Source organism: Bombus pascuorum, chromosome 9, assembly GCF_905332965.1.
Source record: "Bombus pascuorum chromosome 9, iyBomPasc1.1, whole genome shotgun sequence".
Classification (NCBI taxonomy): Eukaryota; Metazoa; Arthropoda; class Insecta; order Hymenoptera; family Apidae; genus Bombus; species Bombus pascuorum.
The window spans coordinates 16,217,265-16,243,560 of NC_083496.1; the positions used below are offsets into that span (position 1 = coordinate 16,217,265).

Sequence of the window (26,296 nt, forward strand, 5' to 3'; positions counted from 1 at the left end):
CTTACCTTAATTAGCACTACTTGCACGTTTGCAATCGAGCCCTTCTCTACGCTCTCAGTAGGCGGTTAGCCTTTTCTCTTCGATTCGAGGATCCTTCTGACGTTGTTCTTTTTTTTCAATCCACGTCGTTGTCGACACACTGAACACACTTTTGACACACGCGACTTCGACACAGATTCAACCATATTTTAATTCCAGTATTTACTTTCCAGCGACGAAGAATAGTTACTTTTTGAGCTCTGGTCTTAATTAGTCCATGAATCTTACGTTTCTGCTGCCATTAACTAATTAAACTGTCCACTGTGAATCGTTTGAGTCCTAGTCCTTCAAAGAGGCATAAACCTACAGATTCACTTGTTTCAGGAAACTCAATTTAACATGATTTAGAGGCGAGACCTTGAAAATGATCATAAGTGAAATTTCACTTCCTTCGTATTTGAAATATCAATAAGTGAAACGCGATTAATCTTATTAATATGCATGCTACATATGAAACGCATTGTGTTATTCAATGCTCAATGAAAAATACAATAGAGGAGTTACTATTGCATTTGCAATAATAACACTATAGGACGTAATACTAAACCAAAATTTACACGCAGTGAAATATCGTGGCTTTAACGGTGGAATCTCTTCTTTTTATATTTTCTTCGATACTTTGCAGAGAACTCAATACGTGCAGCAGTAACTTACACTTTCTGACGATATTCGTGCTCAGGGGTCAGAGAATGACACCACATCGATCGAAGAAAATGGTGTCGCTTCGGGTCATGGGGAAAATTATCAGGAGCATCGTTTCAGGGATACGCTTCGTCAAATGCGTGTTACTGTTAACTAGTCACGCATCTAAGTCTTATCTGACTAGCTATGGAGGGAGGTATTGAATCGATCATATCAAAATTTGAATTGGGATATTCAATACTATGCAATAAATTTAATTCGATGATGAATGACATTGAAGAAGAGATAATTTCACATACATCAGGTACATTTAATATTAAAATCCATTAATAATCAAAATATTTTTCCGATTCTCTTATATGAGCTTCAGTGAGCAATAAATATACATTTAGTATGCGGAGATGATTAAAAAAAGACAGCCTTTCTTTCGCTTCAACAGGTTTTTAACGCGTAAATTGATTTACAATTGAATCCTAGTACTGATCATTTTTATAAATTTAGGATGACCAAACTGAAATATTCGCTTTGTAAAATTCCAACAACTATTAAACATAACAACGATTCAACGAAGAAAAATTCTGTTCTATTAATATACCACTACTATATTTTAGACGCTTATTTACCATTATTCAGCCCATTTCTTCTATTGACCATTTTTTTTCTCGAGGAAATTTGAGATACGTTACAGCAAGGGAATGTCTAGAAAGAGCCGTTCAGCCGGAAGTCGTAGCTAGAAGTTAGGACAGGGCGACGCGACTTTTCATACAGTAGCAATCAATATCTTTCCCCTGCGTTTTCTTTCACGGTCCGATTGTTCCAATGGAATCGATCGTCTGGTCAGCGCGGCTGCATTCGCCATCCGCTCTATACGTTAATTATCGAATCTTCATCGCGATTCGAATTACAGTCGCGCTACCACGAGATACCGTTACACGGATCGTTCAACTATCGTTAACCATATATCGCGATCCCTGGTCAAGCTCCAAGAAGATTTCACTGGTTTCAAGTACCGATTACCGATCTTCCTCCAATTAAACCCAGTGAAAAAATAATAACTAAAGAGTATAGCACAAATGTTATTACGTAGCGGTATAATGAAACATTACATTGAGTAAGAGTTTTGCTTACTGAGTCATGTTTTGCTAACTCAGCTACGCTATTGTTGTTTTGTATTGGCTCTTGTTTTAGTATGTTTTCGTTCTGTTTCTCTTTAGATATCTTCGTCTTTTTCTGTTTACCTTACGAAAATCGTAGAGTACACGAAATGTGATAAAATTGTATTGAATACTAAAACCAAAAACTCGTAATCTATCTACGCTTTAGTATTTATTAAAATACAGTAACCGTTTCGAGTTATATGAAGAGAGGAGAATAGCAGGGTTTAGGAGAATTTTAATGATTAAACGATCATAGCAAAACATCGATAAATCCAGTCCTATACAAGGCAGTAGGAAAAACATCAAAGACACTGATAAAACAGTAAAATTTTCGCGCTCCAAGATAATGTATTGGTAATATTTAGCAACATGCATAATGGTATTTCACGATAGTTAGCCAACAACGTCCAAACGATTCGCAGATTCCTCATCCACAAGAAACTCTGTCGACACGAAACTACGAGGAAGTTCGGAATTTGCCAAACGGTAGTGTTCGTGTGTCCCTTTGGCAAACGGTTCTTCCTCTATCCTTGGTTCCATCGCGTTGGATGGGATTTCGTTTATTTCGTTGCCTCACCTCCGCGACCCAACGCGACGTTGTCCCTCCTCGCGTTTTCTGGACCTCTCCTCGCATCCCTGTATCCCATCTCTCTCTCCTCCCTCTGTTTGTTCAGTTGCCCCTGTCTTTTCAACCAAAGCCTCTCTCCAGAGCCTTCTGTGCCGCGTACCTCTCTTACTCTCCTGTAGTCTCGTTCCATCGTATCCCTGTCCCGCTTTCTTTCTCTCTCTGTAGCGAGAGAGCGAGCGTCGGTTAGATTCGTGGGGGCTTTGGGGACGCAAGAACGGACCGACGGTCGGACAGACGCGACGAGCGTTCCTCTCCACCCTTCTCTTTCACCCCCTATCTTTTTCTCTTTCTCTCGCCGCCTCTTCGTGGCTCGATCTACCACTCTCTCCCTCTCTCTCTCCCTGCCGGTTCTCTGTATATTTATTGATTGCCACCTCACCTCGCCTACCATGGCCTCGGTCTGCGGCAGTTTCCCCTCCCTTCACCAGAATCCCTCGTTTCCCTCGTCCCAGGCTCGTTCTGCAGCAAGCAGCAGCATCGCGCTCTGCCACGAGACGAGAGAATCTCGTATCTTTCTCTATTCCTGTTTTTCTCCACGTTGTCCTCTTCCGTGCTCAACGGTTTTCTAGCATCCTACCTCGGTCTCTCTCTATCGTAAAGGCCACGACTCTCGCAGAGGTCCGACCCTCCGCAGCCTCGCTCGCGCTTTTACCTCCTACGCTCGATACAAACTCGTTGGACGCGGCGGAGTTTTCGTTTGAACCTACCCTCCGGAGTACGCGCCGTGCCCAATACCACCGGCTCGCCTTCTCGCTTCCATTCTACATCCTCGTTCTTCTCTCCTTCTTACTCTTTTCTCCTTCGACTCTCAGTCTTGTCTTACTGCCTCTTTTTTCCTTGTTAAATCGGGTTCTCGTCCGGCTTGGTCGCCGTTGACGAGCTGGCTTTTCGGAATAAGCAGGAGGTTGTTCGTACGAGATTATAAGAAGTTTTGTCTTTATGAGTAGAAAGTTCGCGGAAGTAATTAGCAAGTTACTCGCGACGCTTCCCAAAATGTCAAAGTGCGCTGCATTTTTTAATCTATGGATCCAGTGGGAAATTGAAGCGACGTATTGCTCGATTGACACACTTACTCAATTTTCCAGTATATATAGTAACACGTTGATACATTGCTAGATAGAATTAAGAAATCGCCACATCACTCCAACACCATTATCAACTTTCATCGATTTAGCTCAATTATCGGAAAATCGAGTTGTCCTCTGATTGCAGCAACCTCTTCGATTGTCCGAAATTAAAGATTTTGTCACTCTCAGCATCTTTGCTCCGAGTTCGATCGATTTCCTTCGTTTCAGTCGAAACAGATGAGCGATGTGACGTCGTCGCGATTTCACACCTGTGACGCCGTACGACTCGACAGGTTTATGTCTGTTATGATGCAATGCGCACCAGAGTGCTATCCTGCTATTGCAGATATTAAACTGCGAGTAGCGCAGTATCATTGTCTCTACAAAACAGCTACGATATCAAATCGATGGTCCCGATGGAACTTTTTAATTTTTCATTTTCACCATGTTGATCATTTCCGCGGTCTCGCCAATGGTTCGTATAAAATATGTAAAGTAATTGGAGCGTCAAATTTGTAAGATTCGAAGGGAGAAGAAACGTTGGTTTTCGAGTTACTTCGGCATATTTGTTTGCCCGTTCCAGGGGTGAAATACAGTGTATGTGTAGCAACTTTCGCCGGGAGGTATTCTCTCCTTCTCAAGATCTTCACGTGTGTACCTATTACTCTCTGCTACTTCTGTCTCATGCGCAGGGAAGCTTCACGTCTGTTACGAAGGATCTTTATTACCAAGGATTTTATAAACCGCGGTGTACTTATTCACTTTCTCCGATCCTCAGTTTCCGATTGGTTTGTTCAATTAATGAAATTACGATCAATGAGAAAGTATTAAAATAACATGAGAATTCCGTTAACCAGATTGTACGTTATAATGAATAAAGAAACGTTAACTTAATGTTATCTCTATTGGAGAATGGTAATAGAAAGACTGTGAATATGAATTACTGTTTCAATAAATTCGAGTTCTACGTAGAATTTGATTTATTTGAATACATTGCAAGATAGACAGTTCATGTAATAGTAGTTTATTGATACTCTTCATTACCTTCATTCATGTAATAACAGTTTACGTTGAGATAAGTAGATTCAGACGGCAGGAGGGCATTTAATCAAACGCGAGCCCAGATTTCGTTCCATTAAATGCAGTTCTAGCTTCGATACACTGAAGTGGAATATAGAACTTTATTTCAACACAGTCTACAACATCAATTTTTCTATCTTAATAATTCCTTCGAATTCCTTGCACCGATCAAACGCCAGTTTAGTTTAACCGGCGTCTGACTTCACAAGGAGACATCAAATTTTGATTTCATCTATTCTTGACAAAATATTCTTACTTTATTTCGAAACTGCAATGTGATCAGCGAATGTGAGTGATAAATAAATACTTGAAACCCTTTTCCAAGGAACTTCGAATAGAATTGAAGCTTCAAACAGAGATGAAGCATCCATGTGTAATTTCATGGTGAAATTTTAAACTAAAATTATCAAACATAGTTCCAAACAATATCTACCTTCTCTTGTCTCTTCGAAAAGGATGAGACGAAATCGAGAGAAGGAAACGTACGCATTCCTTCGAGTTTATAACCGCGGTCGAGGTTCACCCTCCTGCGGAGCGTGTCGCGTTTCTATTTCACACGAACGACGCGTGAGACGTGGTAGTTCTTACAGCTTTCATCGTCGCTCTGGCGTTTGCCGGGATGTTTGTGTTCATAGAATAAGACGTGCACCATTTTTTTCGACGACAGTTTTCCATCTACAACTCGCCGCGATATTTATCAACAAGTTTTTGTCCTTTTTGGTAATTCATGCTTTCAAGTAGCCTAATGTATTCCATGTGATCAAACAAATTGTTGGACGACTACACAAAACGCTAGTATGATCATTCTACATCCGACATGTTCTGTCTGATGCTTAATAGCGAGGGACGTAGATATTAAATATATTAGCTAAAGAAAAACATAAAGAAGAAATTCCTACATTGTTTATTAATCAATAATTTTTGACTTATAATTATACAATATTTCATAATAATTTTTGTGATAAAAATAATTCTTTGATAATTTCCGAAGATTCCATAATATTTCAGCATAATTTCCATGATAATTGTACAATCATTTTCTATCTTATTGTTCTGTTTTGTGTCCAATTACAATTTGTTTCAACGCAACCGTTAAAGGCAACTCGGTATTTCCACGTCGACGCCACCCGTGTCATCAACATTGCGCGGTGTGACGACACTCGTGGTGTGTGTCACGCTAGATTTTTCAAGAAGCTCGCAGATGAAATGCTGTTAGGCGAGAGGAACGCGGCCGAACGAAACGCGCGTGAGGCAGAATCGGCGAAAAAAGAGGGAAAGAAATAGGTTCTTTTTGCGCGGCGCGCTCATCCCCCGTATTCCACCCTCGTCGCCGGTTTCTAATTTCACTGCGTTCTCTGATACACGCCGCTTTTATCTCCGACCGTTCGATGCAAGCTCGCGCTTCATGCGCCGGAGTTTTCGTTTCAAAGTGTTCTGCTTTCTTCCATCGCTGTGCATCGTCTTTTTCTTCCTTCTCCTCTGATTCTGGCGACGATGACGGCGCGGTCGTTATGCGTTCTAGTTAAAGAATCGAGGGCCCGGCGTTCGAGGAACCGGATGAGACGGCTGCAAGCAGCCGTTGCTTCTCCTAGCTGCAAGGAAACAGCGGAACGTAAACGCTGAAGGGTTTCTATTTCGTGGAGTGTGCAGAAATTGAAGATGTTCTGGTGTCAGTGACTGCGTATTTGCAGTTTCCAAGCGTTACGGTTAAGCATTTTTCATAATCGAACTGAATTCTGAACCTTGAAAGATAATTGTTCACGCGAGCTTCGGATGAATAAGCAATGGAATATTTAAGAAATGTAGACCTTGAATGGAGCTTGATAGCGTTTGAGGTAATCAAGTATTTATAATATTTTATCTCTAATATTTGGCGATGAAAATCGAGATTCAACATTTATAATGCCAAATGTTAACGCAATAGTATTTTCATCAACAATCGATGCGAAAGGTGCAAAGTAATTTTAAACAACTTTCCGTTAGAACTCGTCCGTCGTCGCGCGTGTTTTACGAGGAAAGTTGGATCGCGCGAATTCAAGCTGCACCTCGTAACCGACTCTAAGATTGCACGCGGAACGACGAATCGCCGAAAGCGGCTGGTGAAAAGCACGCGTAGCGGCGCGTGGGCGCTCGCGCGAACACGAGTGTGACATTTAACTAGCGTGCCCCTAGGGACACGCTGGCACGAACCTTCGCGTACATGTGAGAATGTGGTTCTAGTATGTATATCGCGTCCCACGCGTCGCCGTCTTTTTCCTGCGCATAACTGCTCGCCAACTCCTCTTCTCTCCTCTCTTCCGATCTCTTTTTCTCGCTACAGCCTCTCCAATAACGACCACCCACTCGTTTGCTCTCTGTTAATTTACTCTTTTTTTTTCACTGTTTCCACGACTCCTGCATTTTTTCACAAGTTTTCCTTGTGTTTTCACATTTTTCCTCTCTATATAGATCTTTTTTAATTTCTATAGTTTTTCGTGACTTCCGTTATGTCGTTTTAGCTTCCAATTTCCACATGCCATTGACTGCGTACGTTTATGCAAATTCATATCTTTTATCAATTCCGCTAGATAAATGCAATGCGAATGGAATTCACTGTATAACCGATTCTCTTTAAATATCTTGTGTAAGCTTCTGTACATCTGAACGCGCAAACAGAGCCGCAGTCTAGTGATTAAAATGAGAAAGAACAATTGGATTACGTTTGAGGCATTAATGAATCAGAGAAAGTTACTAGTTTCACGAATCAGTATATAATTACTGCATAATTATTCGCAATTGTATTCTATCAAATTTCCTATTCACCCATCGTGGCAAGGCTGGTTATTTAGTACTCGCTTTTAAGAAATAAAACCATATTACTTGCCAGGTGACCCAATGGTAAAAGGGTTTAATTTTCTCATAATCGTCTTATTCCATCTCAGTTGCTCTTGCCTGGTCCATCGTTACGTCTGCGCATCCCCATTACCTCTACCCGCCATATTTCATCGCCATAATTCCACTCCCTTTGCCGTGGTAGCCCCTCGTTTTCCAAATCTCAACCCTTCCAACTTTCACTCTCGTCTCATTTTCATTCTCCTGATTCCTCTTGCTTTCGACTGGCCTCGTTACCTCCATCAAGCCACGCTGATTTCTTCCCCGTGTACTATCACTTTCTCCACCTTTTCCTCCACCCTTGTCCGTTCTAAGAATTTCTTTTCACCCTCCGTGTCTTCTCCCCTTCTTTATGGAACAGGCTTTTTCCCCCTGGCGTTCAAGCAACGTGTGCAGCTTGATAAATGCGATCATCGTGCCACGAATCCGATACAGGAAGAGCAAAACCATTCGAAGATTCTTCAAAGATAAGGCAAGACATTTGGTGTAATAATAAAGAAGGGGAACAAGTATAGAACACGAACCCCACCCCCTTTTGGATCGATTCGGGTTACTGGCATGAAAAATATTAATTCCAGCGACCCTTTTAAACATCAGATCATTGAATTATGGAACGCGGGTAGTCCGCCGGAAGTTTCTTTGGGGGCAGATTAGGCGGTTGGTAGAGGTAAAATGGATGGTACGTTGCGTTCAAATATGCATCACGTCCTAATAATTGTGGTGCAAGCAAGAACAGATGATTTTAAACGAGGCAAATGAAAATGAAGAGAGAATTCGAGTGATACAAAGCAGGGAATGATTTTTATGTGTTTATGGGGAATTTCGAACTGCCAAAATGGACACAATATAAAGATGTGCATAGAAAATACCCAAAATATATAGCAATTACCTTAGCTACTTATAAAATAGTTAAAATCTATTTCCTTGGGAGCTGTCTATTACTTTGCATTTTTCATTTATTTCTTCACATAAAAATTACTCTTTTTTCGGTCGTAGTAACCATGATTATTCGAACACTCTAACGTAAGTTACATTCTCCAATGCTGGGCTTTGAAAACGCAATTCAAACTACTCAAGCTGACAATCTTTCGCGTTATATCAGGTCGTCCGAAAAGTTTCTCTCGTTTTATAAGGAAATACTAAATGCTCGACATTTTCCATTTTATATTATTTTATCGAACTACGTATGATCCATTCTGTTCTATCAAAATAAAGATCACAACGTTCGACAGATGTGGTTTCGTGTTTGTATAAAGATGCGTCGTTGTAAAAGACGTGTCTGTAAAAGAAAGACGCTTCCCGGACAACCTAATGCTTCCTCGATTTTGTAGAATCCGTTTTCGTCAACGAGCTGTGTCTTTCGTCGAAATAAGGGTGAGAGAAATCGCAGAAAGAATTGCGAATGAAAAATGGCGAAGATCGCTGAATTGTGAGAATTAAGGCAAAGAGGAATAGCGTGGACATGAGCAATCTGTGTAGTCGGTATGCTGTGCAGTTTTCTCTTTTGTGTTTGGTCGATGCAGAATTTGTACATAATTCGATATACATACATATCTGAAAGGATCGTGTTGGATATTCGATTCGTTTCAAATTTGATAGCGCTGTTGTTCTTTCAGAGGTTTCCGTGTATGTCATTAATTATGACATTTTGTGATATTCGAGTGGTTTGATGCTGGGATATTTAATGGAAATGCCGCATCGCGGTAATTATTGCAATTAGCATTCGCAAGACTTGCTGCAAAATTACCAGCAATGGTGTAGAGCAACGTGAGATGGAATTTAAATTCGAGCGTGAGTTATAAACCGAAAAATGAAAGATGGGATTTTTTTTTATATATATACATGCAATCAAAGAAGTAGAATTTTATATATTTTTATGAGCGCGTTCCGTGTATTTTTTCACCTTTAGAATTCTCATTAACAGAAAAACAACCGCAGTCTATCGCCTAGAATGTATAATGTGTGAATACGCTAATAAAATTTGTTAATATATTACTAGTTGTTGAGAATTTTAGATCTTAATAACCGAAATAATGGTATAGAAACATTAAATTTACACTTAGAATTCATATTAGAGTAGTTATATATTCATTTGATAAGCGATTTCAAAGATATTCATCGATACATACTTGTAGGCGTCTCACCTTCTTCCATGCCAGACTGTTACCCATGTAAGTTTACATTCCTTTGTTTTCGAGACGCCGCGCACACACACACACACACTTCCACGCACTGATATTCACATACAGTATGACTACTAGACAGCTAACCTAGTCTAGCACATAAAATTATACATATCTCAATAGTTTTAATATATTAAAAGAGAGTTGATTCAATAATACCGTTACAAACGAATATCTAGGTTAATAACTTCACGCCTATTGCATAAAATTGATGTTTCTATTAACTACAATAAATGTTTTCATTGAGAATCTTGGATCTTAATAACCGAAATAATGATATAGAAACACTAAATTTACACTTGGAATTTACATTAGAATAGTTACATATTTATTTGATAAATGATTTCAAAGATATTTATCGATACAAACTTACACGCGTCTCACCACTTTTTTCCGTACCCGACTATTAACCGACTGAACAGTTTACATTCGTTTGTTTTCGAGACGCCGCGCACACACATGCTTCTACACACTGATATTCACATAAAGTATCACTACTGCGCAGCTAACCTAGTCTAGCACATAAAATTATACATATCTCAATATGTTTTAATATATTAAAAGAAAGTTGATTCAACGATACCATTACAAACGAATATCTAGGGCTATAACTTCTCGCCTATTGCATAAAATTGATGTTTCTATTAACTACAATAAATGTTTCGTTGAGAATCTTGGATCTTAATAGCCGAAATAATGGTATAGGAACATTAAAGTTACACTTGGAATTTATATTAGAATAGTTATATATTTATTTGATAAATGATGTCAAAGATATTTATCGATACAAACTTGCACGCTTCTCACCACTTTTTTCTGTACCCGACTATTAACCGACTGAACAGTTTACATTCGTATGTTTTCGAGACGCCGCGCACACACGTGCTTCTACACACTGATATTCACATAAAGTATCACTACTACGCAGCTAACCTACTCTAGCACATAAAATTATACATATCTCAATACTAGTTAGTAAATTATTATGCGAGAGAGCTTAGAACACAAAATATGTGGGTAAGCGAAATAGAAAAATTCTTGTCGTTAATTTGCCCTTTGAAACTCATTTCTAGAGTAAATCAGGTAGAAACAATTTAGAAAATTCGTAACCACAAAGGATGGTTACACGATGGCCATATTATTCGTTCACTTTCGATTGTTAACACGCGAATTTTGCGAAACATATGCATTTGCCCAAAACGATTCTCGTTACCTGCGTTCAACGTAATTTACAAGCTCTCCCTTTGGCCAGTCCGGTTCATTCTCTTTCCACCGTCCCTCAAACGAATCCACAATTACCAACAACCAACCCTTTATTACTTCGTCAGGCTTATCCTATATTTCTAACCAACTTATCCGACGTCTTGGCTCGATTATGTTTAAAGAAGGGAGCTTGCCGTGACTTCGTTAACGAGAAATTAATTAGCACGTAGCCAGGCCACGGCTAGATACCGACCCGCCTCACTCCCGTCACTCGATATTCGATCCTTTCTTGCGGTGAACAATAATATTGGATCGTCCGGCAAGTTTTGTAGCGATGTTTAAAATAAGTTTAAATACAATGTGTGTTTTCGGAGTTAGTGTTTTACCGAACAACACGTGCATTATTTTGTTCAACGATATTTTTCTATGTAGTTAATAGCTTCAAGAGATCCTTTTCCACCAATTGTTCGTCCTTTTCAGTGATAAGCCCCTTCAACTAACCCTTAGAGACTATATATTTTATATCTTGGGACTAAATAAATTTTCCAATGACTATAATAGATAGATAAAGCAAGAGAATGTTTTTCATCGATACACGGGATTCTATATTATTTTATTCATAAATAAAGAATCACCTTCTATTGCGTATACGTATGCGTATAGTCGTTTTAGTCGCGAATAATAGACTGCAGGTTTTTATGAATTTATGGGCAATATAAAAGCGCAAAAGTGTAGAAAATGCGCGCAATATACAAGAGTATATGAAATATGAAAAGTTTAAAGAATATTTAGATTAGAACATTTAGTTTCTGTGCTTTCATGTACCTTCATAAAGATACGAATTTACTTAAATATCTCCAGTCTAATGACAACGATCTTAACCCTTTGAGCGCTGCGTTGTCCGACGTTAAGCGTGCGCCGTGGATGGCCCACTCTTTACGAAGAAGCACACCGTGAGCTGTGTATTTTTCACAAAAGGGCGCAAGTTGAGCAGACTGAATTTTCATTGGAAAATATATTGATTGTAACTAAAATAAATTATGTAGTGACCTGAAAAGCTTTAATGACCATGTATTTCATTAAGCAACAATAACACGAAGAATACAAAAGTTTTAAATTGAACATTTAATAATTTTGCATTGTATGGTAAATCTCAAAGCAGAGCTCAATATATCAGCCAATGTTACATTTTTGTATTCGTAACGCGAGTCAGTCCTGCGATTATGTTCAACGCAAACAGCGCATGTTTATTATTTTCTTTAGTTACGCAGAAAGTAGAGAAATGCCTCTACGTTGACCGAAATGGAAGGTCGTCCGAATGAACTCTTAAGGTTAAGGTTAATGTGATCTTAAATACATAAATAAGCAATCAAGTAATTTTGTTATTTCACAATGATAGGAAAAAAGAAGAAAGAGAAACGGTTGAAGGAAAGTCAAAGATTTCTCCAGCGAGTTGCCTAGCTCTCGTCATCGCTTGCACGCGAGTGAGCCTCTCTTTATTCCTCTGTTTCTCTCTCGCTCTCTGCTTTTCTCCTCCGCTTTGGTCGCCGCGTAAACGAAATTAAAGCGATTTGGAGGCGAGCCAGCCATCGCATCGCGGCGACGCGCGACGCTCGCACGCGCCACCCCTCTCGGCATTCCGATCCCTCGATCGATCCTCTTCCTCGAGGGACAGGATACACACGTACGCTCTCTCTCCGCTCTCTCATGGACCGATGCTGAATCGCGATTGGACGGTTATAAGCGGAAACGCCGACGTTAAGGTGTAAAACCGGAGGAAAGAGAGAGAGAGAGAGAGGAACAGAGAAAGGAAGAGGAGAATGTCGTCGATATAGATTGGATATCCGCGTCTTTCGCTCGGCTGGTCTGTGCTGTCGTTTCAGCATCGCTGTAGACGAACGTCGCGATGTCGTTCCGTTTTTCTATGATGATTCTGCGTCACTTGGTAGCTTTATATTTCTAATAATGGGAGTGTAGGCTTGTGTGAGTTGTATCACGTGCAGAGTGTGCATAATGCACATTCTGTTTCTTTGATTCTACTGATAGAAGTAGACATTTACATAAAGATCCACTGACGCGAAGATCTAATTAAAATTGAAGGCTCTAATTGGGGTCATTCGATTTCTGAGAAAGCTAATGGTAACCCTAACAAAAGCATATGTATACACTTTCTGAAACGTAATGAAATCTAATCTTAAATGTTTATTAAATTAAAGCGTGAAATATAAATAATCTTTTAAAAGAACTAAGCTTAGAACTGAAAGTTTCCGCTTTAAAAGGCTGAAATCTCTAATAAAATTGTCAAATAGCTCAGCGTCACTGCGAAATCACAATGCCATTCGTCGCTACCGAATAGAACTGCCAAATCATAAAGCGTCGTGCCACAACGATATCGCAACAACGACGTTACATCGATCGTCTGCACCGAATTTTAGACCACCAAATTCTTTATGAAATTGCAAAGACACACGTCACATCGCTTGTTTCCAGTATTTACTATCTAAGTAACAACACGATGCTCTTGCTCGTAATTGCAATCTGTATCGCGATGTCTCCTGATAACATGGTATGCTCCTTTTTAGTGTTTCAATTCTATGATACGGAGCAGAGATGTGCCGGGGAATTTAAAAAGACGCGTGTAAATTTCTACAACTCTTCGTCGAGTATACCTGCACGATGGTTGACAGAATCGAGCAATTCGTAAGCGATGATTGAACAGTTGTAAGGCTTTCACGCCATTATATGTATAGCGTCATTCGCAACTATTTGAAAGACTGAGAAGTCTAATGCTTTTCGTAAAATGATACGTTCTTTCTTTCTAAAAATTTCATTATACTTTTTCAAGCTTGTTAGGGTAATACTTTTGAACATTGAAATAGATGACTAAATGTAAATTCTCAAAATCTTGTCTTACGTCACAGCACGATTTTCAGCCTGTCTTCTGAGAAAATTAAACTCCTATGTTAAAATTATTAGAATTAGCTTCTTCCTTAAAACTTTCTTAAAAAATTCGGATTCCTGGAACTTTATAAATGGCTCGTTAAAAAACTTACAGATTCAGAGGATACATCATATGATAGATATGAATAAAAAAGATGAAAATTCTATGTTAAAATTAAAGTAAATTTCCATCTGTAAATTGATATTTCCGAGTCTTCGTAAATAGCTTCCTATAAAATAGCGTCTTTTCACAGGTAATCGAATAGTAAGTAGCTCGCTGTTAATGCATTATTACGGAAACTATTGGAATTAACCATCGAATGAAAGCATATAAAATCTGATCGACGAGAAGGCCATGATTTCCCATTACACTCGCCAGTGAACGACCCCATAATCCGGAACAATAACTCTATGAGGATTCTCGAAGGCTATGCAGGGATTTTAGGCACAGGGGAAAGGAAAAGGGCATTGAAAAAAGCTGAAGCGTGATACGTATTACATACGTATACGTGTGGTACTTCGCCTCGACGAGACCCTTTCGTGATTACGCGAGTCTTATTTGTATCTCGCTGGTGAACACGTTGAATGAATATAGCGTCGCGTTAAATCTCGGATCTTTCATTCCGTCGCCTTTCCAGCTCGTAAGATTCGCGTCGTTCCGTGCCACACCGTTGGTCCGAGCTATTTTCTTCTCGGCACGTTCCTCTCGTCGAGACTGCACCAACGACGAGAAGAAAGGGGGAAGGAAGAAAAAACGAAAGAAAAATAAAAGATCCAGTCCGTATATTCTGTACCCTTAAAATAGCAGCAAGAAGTTACGTTACCCTGTTCCGCAATAATCTCGTTCTTCCTCCCTCTCTGTTTCTTTTGGTTTTCTTTACTCTTCTTCTTCTTCGTCTTCGTCTTCTTTGGTTCAACGTGGAATTTCCTAGAATTTCTGCTGTCTAGTGTTCATTATTATAAGTTGCGACCTGGAGAGTATAGAATTTGAAGAGGATTAATCTGGAGGATGAATTAATTCGTTATTAGGATTGTCAATCTTTCAGATACAATATTTTCTTTATTTAGAAATTTATTTATGCGCCGTTTCCCAAGCATTCAAGAATTCAACTGATATCGATTTATTTGAATTTTTTGACAATCGAAGCTTCTATTTATCACGTTGACTCGGTCAGCAAGTTAAAAGTACAGTCTCTAGCTATCAAAATAGAACCACGTGCAAAAATTTAACTTTTCCGATTGTAAAATAGAAGGTTGTAAGATCAGAAGTATTAATCATTATTACTCCTACAAACCTAACTTTATTTCAATTCTCCGCTACTGTACGACCATCCGATCGGTGTTCTGTATTCGAGCTTAGCAAGGAGCCATTTCTGTAAGTTGAAAGTAAGTTAAGCTTCTTTCAAATAAACAAAAGGAGTTGTCAGACAACTCAATAATCGAGCGGAAGCTTTCAGAAAAAACAGCCAATAGACGTATGGTATGTTTTATCCGAATAATAGATTTACTATTAAATTTCTCCTTATATCTATAAGTACAACTATAAATTGCTAATACTAGGAAGAATCAGAAATTTTCAAACAAGTCCTTTTCCCATGCAAACTCCTCGATCAATATCAACGAAGAATTTTGCATTTACTGGAAAGTTGGCCAGCAATGTGTTAACAAGCACATTTCACAGAAATCGTAATAGACGACCCTCTTCTTTATCCGCTGGAATAATTCCGCAGCGAGCATTGTGTATTAAAACGCGTAAACAGGAGACGCCGATTTCCGGCGGTGTGACGACCAAGCAAGAGCCATTCGTAATTCTCGAGCCCCTTTCCATCGCGTTCTCATCATCCCCGTGGCTATATACGTTTCTCTCCCTCTCGCAGCCCCCTGGCCTAGCTCCAACCCCTACTGGCCAGAGAGCGCCGATCGATTTAATAACACGGCCATTTTCCCGGCTCCCGGACCGAACACATCCTACGAACCAGTCGCTCCGTAACGCTTTCCTCCACCTACGATCCGCTCCTCTCGTCTATCCTGGCTTGTTTAGTTTCTCTTATCGGGCTGTTCGTTCGCTGATTTCGCATCGAACCTGGCCGAGATTTGTTGTTCATTGAACGCAGCCACGTACAGAGAGGAATTTGACCGTGGCGTCGAATCTCTCGTTAACCAACGAATTTTAGTTGCTTTTGCTTCTCCTTTAACGTAGAATTACGTATCCAGAGATGGAAGCGAGAAGATACTTGGTTGAGGTTCTGCTTTTTAGCTACTTTTTTCATTGACTAAGTATTGGATATTTGGATTGGAACTAGGTCTTCTGAGTATTTTGCTTCATAGATAAGTGCTCCTTTATTATTCACGCATCTTAAAATTAGGGTTAAGTATTTTGGTTATTTCGGATTGTAAATGTATACCGTTCTATTATTCAGATATTATCAGAGCTAGGTATTTTTGTCATTTTGCATTAAAGACGAACACTCTTTTATTATTTAGGATATTATTTACTATTTACAGATAAATATATTTTATTGTTATTTAAGATTTGAATTAGTACTGGGTATTATATACTGCAGTTTCTTTGTTATTCAACCGTGAAAATGGATTTTCTTTGAGAAAAGGATACTTAGATATGGATATCGTATTTTGGTCACTGGAAAGTCTATTCCTTCTTAACTTCCAACTGGTTTACATTAAAATTTTCCTGTCAGCGTGTTACATTTCTCATTGTACAAGTACATGTTCTTTCTTAATCCAGTTAATAGAAGATGTAAGATTTAGTAGATGATATTAGCAAATTTGAGTTTGAAAGAAACGTTATACATTTTATATGCAGCAATTTAACACGAAATATCGAGAGAGAATGCAATCATCCTCGTGGAAACGGAATAAGAGAACGTTTGGAAGGGGGTAGAAACACAGGATAGGGTCATCGATGTGCCCGTTCATCATCATCGTCGGCGTCTGACTGGAAGCGACAGTCACGGGCGCGTCGCTAATTTCCTGTTTTTCCGTGCCCGTTAATAAAGGGCCCACCCCCTGTGTGGGGGTGTGCATTGTTTTTCCGTTAATCGATGGCCATGTCGAAAGCTCTCCGCCGTTAAAATCGTTAAAATCGTGCAATAAACGTCCTCGTTGGAGAGCGTGGCCGGTTATTGCGAGTGTGAATCGTGCGTGCGCTGATATTTATTCCAAGACAGATTCGTTGGCCGACCAATTTTATGGCGACGTAAAAGCCATCTGCCGTGGCAACTGCGATTTGTTCCCGTACTCCTGTCGATCCGAAACCGCCTCCATATCGATCTCAGAATGTTTTCCAGCGGACGATAATTCGACGTTCCGATTGAAACTTATACAACGAGTGTAGAATATCGTTGCAGGGACATGTGAGGAAGCTCATTTACCATTAGGTGGCCATCCCTCTAGATGTGACGCTAGAACGTTAGTCTTTTTATAAATTTAAATTAACAATGAATCAATAAACTTTATGGAAAATTGTATTAAAGATTTTATAAATAATTATATTTAATACAAAAGCAAGTAAGATATTGTTAAACTAAATTAATTTCAATAAATCAAAATTAAGAAACTTTTTCGCGTATAGTACCAGATGCGAGTTTGGAAAATTGAAATTTGGACAGGCAGCATAAAAATTCGATTATTCCAAGCGATTCAAGGTGTCTTCATGCTGTCACTGCCTAGTTCTCCCTAGTTCTGGGTAGGTGGCCCGTACCCAGCTGGCCAGCTCTCACAACCAAAGCTTAATCACAAATCGATAAACGTGACGCATCGCGTGCTGAAACTATAAGACCGCACTGGCAGTCTTTGTTTTCGTTTAGAACACCATGTTGTTGAATTTCCAAGAACACGTACTGCTACCGATCTACAACGAACGTCAAAGATATATTTCTTTTCCATCGTTTTTCTCTCGCACAATTTTCCCAACGTCTTCTTCTCCCCCTAGTGGATTTCATTTTATTTCATTCGATTTTCCTAGGATATAGAATCGGTCTCGTTCGACTCGTTGGGAAAACGATTAGTCGAACGATTTATCGCGCCAATGTTGTGGAAACGAAGAACCTTCGATAAAATTGTCTCGTATAAACAAGATTACCGTACGTTTAATTCCTCTTCGTTACGCGAATCCACGCAGCCTTCATTTATCCGATCGAAAGATCGTTGAAATCTCCAATTATAGATTTTTTCCTTTTCAATTAACGATCATTACGTTACTAGAAGCGTTTCGCAACGAAATTTCATACGGGCTGGCAGAATTCTGTCGAACGAATAAACGAGATGTTTGTTCGTCGTTTCTTTAATCGAGAATCGTTACGGAAGTTGGCGCGACGAGCGTAGTCCGTGGTCCCGAAAATGGCGGACTGGCTTAATGTGCGCCGTCTCTCTCTGTCTTGCACGCTGGTCGCTCGGTTACTCGAATAATGGATTGCCATTAAAGCATCTACGTTAAAGAGGAAAGCACGTAACAGCTCGTTCACCGTCGCTGGCTCATTAAGGCAAGAAATTTGTGACTGTATTAAAAGTCGAGTAAAAAATGTTATGTACGTACTTGGCAAGGATGAGCGAAAGAGTAAGTTCAGAAATGTAATTCCCGTGTCTCGTATAATTCTCGAAACTATCTCTTAACTGTTTCGTATCATATGTGGTGTTTATTAACAGACCTTATTGGAATATTTATTGGCACTATCGGTAACCAAAAAGATTAAAATGATATAATGAAAATAAATGAAATTATATAATTTAATATCTTTATCTAATATGCGTACATACTTGACAAAGTATCATAGAAAATTCTCGAAAATGCATCGTAGTGCATCCAAAACATCATATGAACAAGTTACGAATTTTTCATATTGATCACTCTAATGATTCTAACCTTAACAGACTCCATTGTTATTTTTTTTTATCAACGACTCTTTCGCCTTTAGCCTTCTCTGTCTCTTTTTCTAAACTTTTTCCAATCATCGCACAAACTTCGTACACTACAATTTTTGAAATTAACGTGACGTTACCTTGGGCAACTGTAGCGAATCAAAAAAATCTTGTCCCGTTAGTTCCGCATACCATGAAAACGTGGAAAGATAGAAAAACTCTGTGAAAGAAAAGTTAAAAATCGTGAGAACAAAGTAATTGCAATGAAACCAAGCGGGGAAGAGAGAAAATCCATCGCGATAAAATTTCAATTTCCCACCATGTAAAACATCGTAACGCGTGCGTACGTACTACGTACGTACACCTATGTATACATGCATATATATATATATATAGTTATATATATGTACATAACACCTATGTATAGTATGTATATATGCAGCTGGAGTATTATGCAGTTGCTCCAGTCGGTGAAGTAGTCGTGTAAGCCAGGCGAGGGTTCAACGTCCGGTATAAATTAAAGCGGCGCTTGGATTTCAATGCCACGGCCTTGCTCAAGGCCGCTGTACTCGTAGAAAATCTATGGTACGTTTGCGACCACGTTTGTAACAATAAATTGTAGAAACACGAGAACTCGACCAAACTCGATTCGTTTTTCGATTAACGAAAAATTGGGGAAAGAATTCCAAGGTCGATTGATCTTCGATTTATGAATGGTAGATGAAATTTTATTCAATGGTATAATATTATTAATTCGATTAATAAAGATTAACTGTTCACATGCATGGACCAAGCATGTCAGGATTAGACTTTAATTCAGTTTCTGACGCTATAAATGATTCGATATTAATAACGATAATTCATTTCATTTAGAAAAATATAGGAAATTTATTTTTGAAAGCATAAAATAAATATTTTACATATATTTGCATGTAGCATTCTTAATTCATCGCATCTATGAGTGAAATTACGAAAGATCTCGCAGACTGATTATTTATGTAATCTCGTGCTTTTACATATCGTTGACCAGTCATGGTTGTATTATTTGCATTTGCATGTTGCATACGCATACATTAATTTACGCAATTATACAAGCATAAAATTATGTAAGTTGTCGTTCTAGTGCTGTTTGTCGCATAGGATAGTGTTTGTTTTTTAAATTGTTGTAATTAAAGTTATTGCAAAATTTATCCAATGTTCTTATGCAATTATGAACATAGAGGTTAGTGACGCACATTAAATTATTAAATTCACCGGTAAAGACGAATACTTAAGATATTTCCACAGATGTATAAAAATTAATAAATGCTTCAGGTTATTGCTCGTCTAAGGGCTATGCCTCTTCTTAATTATCGTTTTCTACTTAAGAAAATACTAGTCGTTAAATTATAGCAATAAATATTTGCAACGATTATTAATTAGCTAACTGTTTAGATTATAAATCTTTATATAAAACTTTAATATTAAAATATATGACTAGCGTTTAATTTGTCAGGAATCAAACGATTAACTTGTTCTGTGCGTCTCCATTACATTTAATTTCTAAAAAAAATGTCGAGTGGAAGCTTCGATTATACAGTTTAGTTTCAGTTCGATTCAAGTTCATTATTTGCCATTGAAGTTGAATCGTCTCCTTCGGTATAATTTCATTCAACCGATACTTACAGCTATCTGTATTCATTGATGATTTTACTTAAAAAGAAAAAATAGACGCTCAGCTTCGTATATAAGTACGAAGCGTAATCGCAGCCAGTCAAAGCACTATCATTATTCAAGGCAAGAACGCGTAATAGAGGAGATTTAGGGTAATTTCATAGGGACTGTAGGATATCCTTGATGCTTAATCACAGTCGTATAGCTAAAGAAAGGTTTTATGAAAATCGTTAGCACTTCATGAAAATTAGAAAGTATCGGCATCCGCCGTTTTTATTTATCTCACCTAAACGGCATCATCATAACGAGTTCCATCAATGTGTACACTGCAATTTATTCCTCGCTTCCTGTTCTGCGTATCATTACGATCGTTGATACAGCCGATAACAGTTTAATTGTTAATCGCCTCGATAGCGATATTTCGTTGTACTAGGGAAATTTAATCGGTCAAACGTTAGTGTTATCCTGGCACAACGATAGGTTATTAGCAATTGGTGTAAGTTATTACCAATTTGAGAAATAAAAGTAAACCTGCGGCGCAATCCCATTTATCTCAGTGGAATTTTAGTTAGCTGAACTCATATTATACGAGTGAAGAATAATAAATGGTAAAGAAAATTTGTGAATTTCTATTATGTGAACTCCAGTTATATGAATTGTTCATTCCCGGATCGATTCAAATAAATGGAGTTCTACTGTATATGAAAAAAGACACAAACATAAAGAGAATGGAAATTCTAAAAGCGCAGCTAAAACCAAAGAAAAAGTCGCAGCGAAGGATTAGTATGTTTTCCTTCTTCTTTCTTTCTTAAATCTTTGAACGAAACCTGTGTAAATTTTCCATTCATCGATTATTGAAAAGTTACTGAAACTTCTAATCTTCTGAATTGATAATTTCTAAGGTATTCCTCTTTTCCCCTTTTAATTAAATTGCTAAATTTTGTATTAATCTGTTGGAATTTTCTTTTCATTAATTACGGAAAAGGTATTGAAATTTTTAATCTTCTAAGCCAATGATTTTCGAAATATTATACTATCAGGTTTTGGGTTGTGTGTAGGCAGATAGTCAGGTTGTTCTTGTGCATTTCAATCTTTTTACATCGTTCGCGATCGGAGTTTCCAGCGTCCATTAACGGGGTTACATAACGAGGGCGAAATATCTGGCCGGCCCTCTAATTATCTCTTCGTTTCCCGAATTTACAAATATTTTTCGGGAACGCCGTACGTACGTGCTGGCGCTCTGCGAGCCTCCCGTACTGAATTATATTTAATTCCGGGAGGTAAATCAATTGCGTATGACGCTCGCGGATAATTGGTTAATTAACTGGAATTGCCGACGGGTGTGTGCGTGTATGCACCAGTATCGTGTTACACGAGTACGAATCTGAGTGCTCAACAATGTTTGCAGCTAGTATTGGTAATGAAAATTTGAAGCTTCTTTCCTACTCTCCCGTTTCATTGTTAGTTAAACATTTAATTAAATAATGGAATCTTTAACAATTACTTCAACGATGGTTAGAAATTAGTAGCATGTATTTTCGGCAATGAGGTATCAAAGCGTCAAATTTCTATCTTGTAGCATTTGCTTTGGACTGCAGCAGTATTCGACAACAAAACTTTTTAACGGTTTCGTCGGTACACAAAGTATACCACCGAAGCGTAAGGCCGACAGGTCTAATGAGCCACCGATATCCCTACGATCCTTCCGCCGAATATTTGGAAGGAATACGTGGCAACAGTGGCGGACGCCTAACGAACGAGTGCGTAGTGGGGATATTGAAGGGCGACAAAAGAAACAAATCGGACGAAGGAAACAGTCGAGTTTAACCGCGAAGTGAGAATAGTCGAGTTGTAACGGAGAAGCGAGAATAGTGAGTTGCAATCGAGAATTGTACGAAACGAATCGAAAGAGAGGATTATTAAATAAATATACTGTTGAACATCGCCGAGTATTTCTTTGGCACCCTATACCATAATCACCTCAAGACTAAAGAAAATAGTTAGTTTGAAAAATGGCTAGCAAGATGCACAGGAGCAACAAATTTATTTCGATTGTATATACGTATGATAATAATAGTATTCAAATTGGCAGTAGTAGTAGTAATAATAATAATAAAATTACAGTAACAAATAACGGAATTGAATAAGAAAATACTGAAACGTGTTGTAGGATCGTAGATAATTGTCGAAATAATCGAATTTGAAGGTTATGTAAATAAGACTATTTCTACGTACAGTTTTATAGGTGTGATTCGCAATGAAGTTATCGTAATATTATATATCGCAATAGATGAAGAAGAATCGCAATATCGATCGCAATTGTAACATATCTGTAATTTATTTATTTTACCACTAAAAAAACACGCAGAACAAGCATTATTTTCATTTTTTCGTGTAACATCGTTAGAATAATTGTTCGTAAATTTGCATATTAGAAAGTAATGGGTAAAATCTCTCATCAATATTAAAACTTAAAAATACATTAAATGTCCCAGCTGTACCATAGTAAAAAAAAAGGAATATGCCAATATCAATATAAATTACCTACAGATATTGGTAAGTATAAAAAGCATGATATTTTATTAATTAATAAGACGATTATAAGTGATTGATACGATAATTGGTATATTAAAAGAGTTCAATTCAAAATGAATTCATATTGACGATGGCGTCTAATAAGTATTGGAACACCTACGATATTTAGCACAATTTAAACGTTTCATGTTCTAGTTATCTTATTAATAATGCAATGACTCGTGAAAATATTCCATAGAAAATATTCCTGTATACATATATTGTATATTTAATCATAAACATACATAACCTAATAGAAGTTTATTTTTCAAAGGAATTAAACAATAACATCTCTACACTCGTGTAAGTAAGTGTAATTGAACGTGCCAATTTGATTTTGATTGCAGCATATTGGCCTCGAGGCGACAGTGCAGCTTCGTCGCTATTCGGCGGAATGCCGGGCGGGTATGGATTGGGGGCCCATCATTTACCATCGGCTTATGCCATCTTGGGCCGTGGTGGCTCTGCTCCCGGATTCGGGGGCCACACACCAGCTTCCGCTCCACCACCACCACCATACTCCCATAGCAGCCTTGGTACTCTGAGTGTAGCTGCCAGTCAGGCTGCGAGTTTAGGTAATTTCATTGTCATCCTACACATTATAGAGATATCAATGTTAGTATAGAATGGACTGTGTAATTGGAGGGTTTACAGGAATACAAAAATAGCAGTAGAAATATATAAATTGTATTGTCTGGAAAGGGAAAAACGGTATAGGTTTCATATTTAACGGTTTTACATGAAACCCGTAGATGAAAATCAATGGTAAGTTTCGCCTGCCTTTTGTAGAAATTTAAAAATTCGATAGATTGTCAGGTAGTTTTCTATTACATATCCTGATACTTTACTTGATTTAGGAATAAAATAAACTTCCATTACCTGTCTGTACTTGAATATTTTCAAAATATTGATAGTTGTAATATTAGCTATTTTGTGAATTAGATTTTGATTAATTTTGAGTTAGTTTTTATTGGTTTACTTAAGTTACTGAACAATAAAGCTGACTCCATATTGCACCAGTGTCTTCAGTTGCGAAATTTCATAGGAGTTTATATTTTTTATTCGTAAACTAAATGTATGAATGAAATCAATAATTCAATTTAAAATAATTCAGTGTAGTATTAACATAGATATGCTTGTCATCATCCTAAAATTTCATTTTATGAGTTTTGACAATTTGACATCATTCCTTTGTTTGCGTGTTTCAAACAATAAACGAATAAGAAACAGTATCATAAAATATTAATTGATATGTTCGACATTAATACAAACAAATGAATATTTACAAAAACATCATACAAGAGAAATTCGAGCGTATCTGGGTTAGTAATACATGGTTAATTTGCTGCGGTTCTCGAATTTTTATGTCTCAATCTCACTCTTGTTTTAACAAGCAAAAGGTGAAATTGGAACAATAAATCATGCATATCAACAACGATTTTTTCATATGTTTCTTCAACTTTAAACATTTTTTAACGGTAGGAAAATACCATTATATCGAAAATGTCTTAGGGAATACGATAGAATGAACAATGATAAAGTGATTATGGTTATGAATGACGATAAGATAGCAACGTGAAAATGAAGCTAACAATTTGAAATTTGTAGGTATCAATCCTGCTAGTGCAGCGTGGTGGACAATGGCCTCACATTTAGCTGCACAGGACTACCTCGCGAGGTTACAAGGAGCGGCAGGGCTACCCGGATTTCCGCCTGGTGCCGAGAGCCTTCTGCCACCCTATCCTGCCTCTCTACTTAATCCCCCGTCCCTATCGTCCCACAAGTCTAGTAAGTGTAAGTATCATAAATTTACAATATTTCATTCTTCCTTATTTAATATTATTCCTGTTCATTACTTCATATTTTATATTTTTTTCAATGCTATCAATTTCACTATATAATTACTGAAATCACAAGAGATCAAAATTCTTCAGAATTTGTTCAACTCTTTCGCTACAGCAATTAGAAAAAATGCAGTCACGTGATAAATACACTGTATGAAACACGCGTAATTGCGTTAGTACCGTATAATTAAATTATCTAATTATATCTCTAAATATATAAACTACTTTTGCAATTTTATTTATAAAATGTGCTTTTAGTAGCTTATCTCTTGTCAACGAAGTAAATGCAATATTTTAACCTTTTTTTTTTAAATAATTGTACACACAAGTCAATATCACAAGTATAATACTGGTTTTATTGCTCTTTGCAAAAACTATAGTAAAACAGTATTTATCTGAACTTCATTTATATATTCCAACGAAATTCTAGTTATGTTTGATTAAACGAACTCCTGCTGACTTAATCTACTTATCTGAATGTAATCCAGGCCTTAATGTGAATGAAAAATTATAAATAATAATGAAAATTAATACCTTCAAATCGAAATTAATTCAGATAAATGAAGTTATACTGCATTCCTTTAGAAAATATGAATTCTTTTTATATGACAACCATGAATCGTTCTTTGTTATAAGAATCGTAATTACATGTATCTAGTAACGAAAGAGTTAAACAACTTAGTAATTTTTAGTCAAATTTTTGAAATTTCTTCTATCTTTCTCATACTTGGTAGTACGTACAAAAGAATGAAAAATGATAAAATGTCTGTTTCCTATGAACCAAAAGCTAAGTCAAGCAAGAGTCACAAGACGCCAGCGAGCAGTAGCAGTTCGACGACGCCGAGTATGACGGGCAGCAGTTTACCGGTTTCGACTCAAGCACCAGTCACGTCGTCTCATCACAGCACGTCGACCAGCAGCACGCCGAATTCGCAAACGAACGTTGTCAGGTACGAGTGTGCACGCTCGTTAAATCGATGGTTTTCCCGTTTTCATTATTTTTTAACAGACGCCCCGCGTCCGCAGCGCACTTACCGTTTCCCATTAATTATTTTTCCACGCTTGCCGATACGCCTACAGTTCTGCGAAAGAGGGCAGGTGAGAGATCGTTAAGAACGAACAAAAAAAGTAAAAATATTAATAACAACGACGAATCTAAAAAAAAAAAGAAAAGAGAAAAGAAAATGATACGTAAAATGAATAAAAATGAAAGAGAAGAGGAAGGAGATAAAACAAAACGAATCGAAAGAGATGCTCGTGCACGATCGATATTTGTTATTCACAATTCATGGGGTATTTTTCTCTATTTCCATTTCTCTCTCTCTCTCTCTCTCTCTCTCTCTCTCTCTTCCCCGTGAATTCCGCGCTACCGGCACTCTCCTGTTCATTTAACTTTCATACGATGCTTGTAACCGTGTAATTTCGTTGTTATGATTGCTCGATGGCCCTTAACGTCGCGCCGTTTTAAACAATTTGTCCTTTAACTAGTCGCACGTTCCGTTGTATTTAATATTCAAAATAGTCGCGGAAAAAAAGA

At 37.8% G+C, this 26,296-nt stretch overlaps 1 protein-coding gene across 15 annotated transcripts in view; it reads left to right on the forward strand.

Moving 5' to 3' along the window:
* LOC132911009 (bromodomain adjacent to zinc finger domain protein 2B-like) overlaps positions 1–26,296 on the forward strand; it is a 230,820-nt gene that overhangs the window by 177,588 nt on the left and 26,936 nt on the right. For 13 of the 15 annotated variants that reach the window (XM_060967281.1, XM_060967280.1, XM_060967289.1 and 10 more), the window contains 4 exons: positions 23,263–23,490; positions 24,524–24,709; positions 25,547–25,709; positions 25,840–25,857. In XM_060967281.1, coding sequence (XP_060823264.1) covers positions 23,263–23,490; positions 24,524–24,709; positions 25,547–25,709; positions 25,840–25,857 — 595 coding nt within the window. Of the gene's footprint in view, positions 1–22,297; positions 22,396–23,262; positions 23,491–24,523; positions 24,710–25,546; positions 25,710–25,839; positions 25,858–26,296 lie in introns of those variants that run through there. The other 2 variants (XM_060967290.1, XM_060967286.1) reach the window with 2 other exon arrangements.